Genomic DNA, 6,066 nt, shown 5'->3' on the forward strand with positions numbered 1-6,066 from the left:
ATATATTGAACATGAAAGAAGAGTATCTAATGATGAAAATTTTCCAGTCCAAGCCTCAACAAGTACAGCCACATAGACTTTAATGCTATTAAACAATATGATAAATTAGCTAAAATAATAATTCCAGAAATTAATGCTACATTTTTGATAGATAGCCCGATCAAAGAACAATCTGACCCAAAAAAAATAAAGGAAGGATGAAAATTTGGAAATAGGTAGTTGACATTATCTATTATTATATAAGAAAAAGTTTACAATTCTACATCCCCTCCATTTTTCAAAAATGGAGGGGATACCTCCTTCTCGGGGGTGAAAAATATACATTCAAAATAAGTCCGGAACTGAATAAAATGACTAATTCTAAACAACTTTTGTTCTATAGAGTTTTTTCACTAAGTCAATACTTTTTGAGTTATTTGCGAGTGAATATTTTCATTTATAACAAGAAAAAACATGTTTTTGGACGGTTTTTCGTAAATACCTCAAAAAGTAAGTATTTTATCGAAAAAAATATTCTTAGCAAAAATATAGCTTATAAAAAATTGAAAAAAATGGTGTACGCATGAAGTCTGTAGACCCAACAGAATCAGAGTTGTAGCTAATGAAAAGAAGGTTCTTCTTCGTCAAATTCCAAATCAAATATTTCAATGTGAAATAACCAAACAATGAAGCACTTTTCGGGGAAAATTCATTACAACTTTTTTAAAGTGTTTAAAAAAAGGTTTATTTCTGTTTTTCAAAAAAAGATCTAACATTAAAAGTAAGTGAGTTACGCGCAAAATATTGTTGGTCCCTCTCATTTTTTGTTAAAAAGAATCACGAAAATCACCCCCTAACTAGCACCACAAATAAATTTAATCATTATCGCTTCACAGGTTACTTTGATTATGTATTCTATATATGATCTGTAAGTTTCATCAGTTTAAAGTGCTTATTTTTGAAAAGGCTGTAGTTAAAATGGCTTGAACGAGTAACTAATCACGAGTTTAGGCAAAATTTTGAACAGCCATAGCATAACCAATTTTTGTCTAAGAAGAAAACAAAAAATCCAAAATATTCAGAAAAGCAAAACGTACATTTTATTACTCTTTGAGATTTTTGGTATTACTAATAATTTTTAAATAGTTAAAAGTTAAATTGAAAAAAATAGGAATTTTTTCTAATTAAAAAAAAATGTTTTATTTTAAAACCAATTTTTTCCCAATAATCAGCACTTTGGACCAATGAAACTTATAGATGATATAAATAATACATAAGTAACGTAACTTTTGTAAAGCGGTAATGATTAATTTTATTTGGGAAGATAATTAGGGGGTGATTTTCGCGATTTTTTTTACAAAAAAATAAAAGGGACCAACAATATTTTGAGCACAGCTCACTTACTTTTAATGTTGAAAGTTTTTTCAAAAAGCAAGAATAAACCTTTTTTTAAACACTTTAAAAAAGGTGTAAGGAGTTTACCCCGAAAAGTGCTCCGTGTTTTGGTTATTTTACGTTGAAATATTCGATTTGGAATTTGACGAATAAGAACCTACATTTCATTAGCTACAACTCTGCTTCTACTGAGTCTAGAGTCCTAATGCATACACCATTTTTTTTATGTTTTTATTAGCTATATTTTTGCTAAGAATATTTTTTTCGTTAAAATACTTATTTCTTGAGTTATCTGTGAAAAACCGTCCAAAAACATGTTTTATTTTTGTTAAAAATGAACATATTCACTCGCAAATAACTCGAAAAGTATTAACTTAGTGAAAAAGCTCTATAGAAAAAAAGTTGCTTATAATTAGTCATTTTATCCAATTCCGGACTTATTTTGAACATATGTTTTTCACCCCCGAGAAAATATTTTTCACCCCGTATTTCCCAATTTCTGTAAAATGGAGGGGATGTAGAATTGTAAACTTTTTCTTATTATAATAATAGACAATTTCAACTATTTCCAAATTTTCATCCTTCCTTTATTTTTTTGGAGGTTTTCGAAAAGTTTTGTGTTCATTAATCGGGCTGGAGATTAAGATACAGGATCGGAACAAAGTTTTTTCAGACCCGACCTCGCAAAACAACTACTATTTTCGAAATATATAATTCCTGAGCAATTTGCTGGATTTGCTGTACATACTGCATACGCTACATTAGTCCATAATGAAACAATGACTATTCCAATATTCCCTTGTTTCGCAAATTCAAATTTTCATAAATTTTATCTATTCGATTTCTCTCCTAATTTTGACGGTTTGCTAGGATGCAACTTTTTGTCACAAATCAATGCTATTATTGATTTTAAAATCTCAAAATTAAAGACTCCAAATATTTCTCTCCCTATATTTTTTACTTCACAATATCCAAAGAAACAAAAATATTTTAAGCCCAGTAAAATAATAATACCTGCAAGAACTGCTCAAAAAGTTAAAGTCCCAGTTAACAGAAGATATGGTACAGGAATATTAAACTATACAAAAATCAGAAATGCAGAAATCCCTTCATGTTTTTAGTTGAGATAAATAATCACAACGCATTTACTATGATAAGTAACCTAGGAGAAACCCCAGCAGAAATTCAATTTTCAGGACCACTTAATGTAAATTAGGTATATCTCCCAGGCAACCAAGTGACGTCAACAACGTCGAGGAGACGTCAGTATTTGGTGGAATATATACACGTGGTTGAACATTACGTCATATCGACGTCTTTTGTAGGTGATTTTAAATACGTAAGATTAATGACGTTAAAATACGTTTAAAAGACGTTTTTATTTCAGCCAGCCTAAGTCTGACGTCACGAAATTGGGAGGAGCTTGGAGCTTAAAAGTTACAAAACTAAGGTTATGTTTGTTTCAGGGTTGTTAACTCTACGGATTTTTCCGTAGATCTACGGATTTTCGAAATTATTTCGGATTTTCAGATATCGACCACATTTCTACGGATTTTTCAGCTGCAGCCATCAAGAAGCTAAAATGAGGATTTTTTTACTCTTAAGGTGTCATTCTTCTTCTTTTTTGGTCTAACAAGTACCATTCTTCTTCTTTTTTGGTCTGTCAAGTGCAATTCTTCTTCTTCTTTGGTCTATAAAGTGTCATTATTCTTTTTTTTGGTCTGTCAAGTATCATTCTTCTTCTTTTTTTGGTCTATCAAGCACTATTCTTCTTCTTTTTGTCTGTCGATTGTCATTCTTCTTCTTTTTTTGGTCTGCCAAGTGTCATTTTCTGTCAGATTTCTGCACTACGGATTTCTACGGATTTTTGAAGCGCCCTCTACGGAAATATTCAGTTGCGTTGTTAACAACCCTGGTTTGTTTGTATCGTTGTCGTTTGTTTGTCCTAGTCACGTCTTAGTATTTTGCCTATTTTGGATTCATTTGGATTTTGTTGGCTGTTTTGTGTGTATTTTTTAAAACTTTTGTTTTTTGTCATTTGTAAATTTTATAAATTTACCACAATGCAAAGTGATTACCTATTTAAGGAAATTATTATTGGAAACTCCGCAGATGTTTTAGAAAGGTAGGCGAAACAATTTTTATTTACTATTCATTTTTCCCTGATATGTATCAATAATGATGAATTTTGCAAGCAATAACATTATTTCTTTTATTGTTTTAGATATTCATTGAAGCTGAAAATAATTGGAGATTTAGATCCATATACAATTCAGTCATCAGAATTGGATTTTACAGTGCATTCCATCAATTACTGTTATAATGCTATTATAGATAGACTGGTAGAGTCTCACAGTTACTACTTTAAGCAGCAGATGAAAGCATACAAAAGCCTTCAGGCACATAAAAGCCTTCACAACTGGATTTGTTTTGAAACATTTGATGTTTTGATGATTTTTATATTATTGTTGGAAAGGTAAGTCTTTATAATATTTATTCACCATTAAAAATATATAGATAACAGTATTAGTGTCTTTCAGATAAATGGGTTTTAAATATTACATTTATTTACGTTTATATATCTGTATGAAACCAGACATATTGCCGTCCTAATTTGTAAACTGTGTAACTGTGTAAAGGATACACATGCATATTTTTACCAGAAGAGTAAATAGTGACATCTTCGTATACACCGATCTCCCTTGCAGTAAATTTAGTACGAAAAATATGTAACTCCCCAGTTTGTCATACCACACGATTGACCTCACTGTTTAGAAAGTGATATTTTCAAGAAAGAGTTGGTGGTAAATAATATTAATACACTCATTAAACAATATAGGTACAAATGTTAGTACCTATCTATAAAATATTCCATTTTAGCATTCTATCTTTTAAAATGGGAGATACGTAGTATTCGCATTAGTCATATTTAGAGAAATAATTTTTTTGCCTCTGTAAAATTTGGAGAAATGGAGTTACACAGTTTACAGATTAGGTCGACGACATGTAATTGCTATGATAGAAAAGAGAATAATAAACAGTCATGATTGTTTGTTCTAAAATTATATTATATGAATGTCTGATTTTAAAATATTCTCAATCATTGTAAAGAACGCAAATACTCTAATGAAAATAAATATTTGTAGTTGAAGCATTCCCACAAAGATAAAATATTTTTTTTAGGTGAAGAATTCCCAAAAAGCTAATGCCAAACCACTAGATGCTTGGGTGATAGCCAGTTCCAATGGCATAGCAAATGCACATTGTATGTGTATTGCCGGTAATAGTGAAGTTTGCAGCCATATTGCAGCAATCTTATTTGCAGCTGAGTATGCCCACAGCAAGACAGAAGAAGAAGAACCCAATGCATGTACATATGTTACAGCTATGTACATTCTCTGGTGAAAAACTAATGAGTTTTCAAGCTGTTCAGTCAGAGTGCTTGTTGCTCTCTCTAAACGAACTGAAATATAAGACGGCTTTGGCTTCATGTTGCAGCGATATGAAAATGGTTAGTCATTTTTAATTATAATGTACTTCTTCATCATGAGTATTTATGTATAGGGCTTTTCATTCACAGTCATTTGTTTCGAGCTGCTGTCATGTGTCACATAATATTAATATTATATCTACGTCATACGTTATTGGTATATACCAATGATACACACCAAAGACATATCGCGTAGATATATTAATATTATGTGACACATGGCACATGCTCGAAACAAATGACAGTCGATAAAAAGCCCTATTAGTCTTTTAAGTGTGTATTATCAGATACCACACGTAAATTGTTTTTATCATTTTAATTTGGTCATTACAGTCCCTTAATCAAAAAATATATTTTTCAGGTGTCTGTGGATCTTTTTGTATGCAACTATTTGTAATAATTATTTGAAATCATTTTGAGGATTATAAGAGTATGGAAATATAAATGTGAGAACACAGACTATTATAGTTTTGTCCTATTTTTTATCATTCAATCGTCTTCTTTAAAATTTATAAATATAAAGCAGATAGTTTTCATTGAAATTCAATATATTGGGTCTTATTTGTATGTATTCATTTTTGACTAAAGGTACGATTCCGATAACGACTGCAGACAGCAACTGCAAACATCAGTTGCAGCTCTCGGCGTTATGGACGTTACTACTTTGCACTATTTATCTGTATGAGACTGATTCTGACATCTGACTGCAACTGCTGTCCGGCAGAACGTCAGTTGCTAATAATTATGCAAATTATTAGTGCAAAATAATGACGTCTGTCATGGTGACAACTGTAACTGCCATCTGCAGTCGTTGTCAGAATCGTACCTTTAAAATTTGTGGTATAATTATAATAATTATATATATTATATAACTTAAATGGTTTAAACTTAAGTTTGTTATTACATGTGACTTAAATGTTTAATTTGTTAATAAATGATTTATTAGTTTATATGTTGTTTCACTTTTGACACAGTAAATATTTATAATATAAAAAGTGAAAATTCTATGTATGTTATATATGTTGCATTGAGGATATTGTAATTCTATGCATTTTAACAAGCCTTCCATTTGGTTTTACTTAAATGGAAAAATTGCAATACTAACAATGCCCATACGAATAATTGAATGGGCCTGCCGAATAACGTTGTAAACGCCACATGGTTTGTTTTTGAGAAGTCAAAGAAAAAGTTTTAATATTGTG

General features: G+C 30.5%; 1 protein-coding gene across 2 annotated transcripts; it reads left to right on the forward strand.

Moving 5' to 3' along the window:
- The first annotated feature begins 3,304 nt into the window (after positions 1–3,304).
- Positions 3,305–5,814, forward strand: LOC126881354 (uncharacterized). 2 transcript variants are annotated; one of them, XR_007696812.1, is made up of 4 exons: positions 3,305–3,499; positions 3,599–3,850; positions 4,558–4,885; positions 5,226–5,814. XR_007696812.1 is itself a non-coding variant. In XM_050645603.1 (3 exons), the coding sequence occupies exons 1-3, from the start codon at positions 3,438–3,440 to the stop codon at positions 4,559–4,561; spliced, it is 318 nt and encodes a 105-aa protein (XP_050501560.1). In that variant the 5' UTR covers positions 3,305–3,437; the 3' UTR covers positions 4,562–5,814. The 2 variants fall into 2 exon arrangements, 1 of the variants encoding a protein (XP_050501560.1); XM_050645603.1 differs by having other exon boundaries at positions 4,558–5,814.
- Positions 5,815–6,066: the final 252 nt, after the last annotated feature.

Source organism: Diabrotica virgifera, chromosome 3 (genome assembly GCF_917563875.1).
Source record: "Diabrotica virgifera virgifera chromosome 3, PGI_DIABVI_V3a".
Classification (NCBI taxonomy): domain Eukaryota; kingdom Metazoa; phylum Arthropoda; class Insecta; order Coleoptera; family Chrysomelidae; genus Diabrotica; species Diabrotica virgifera.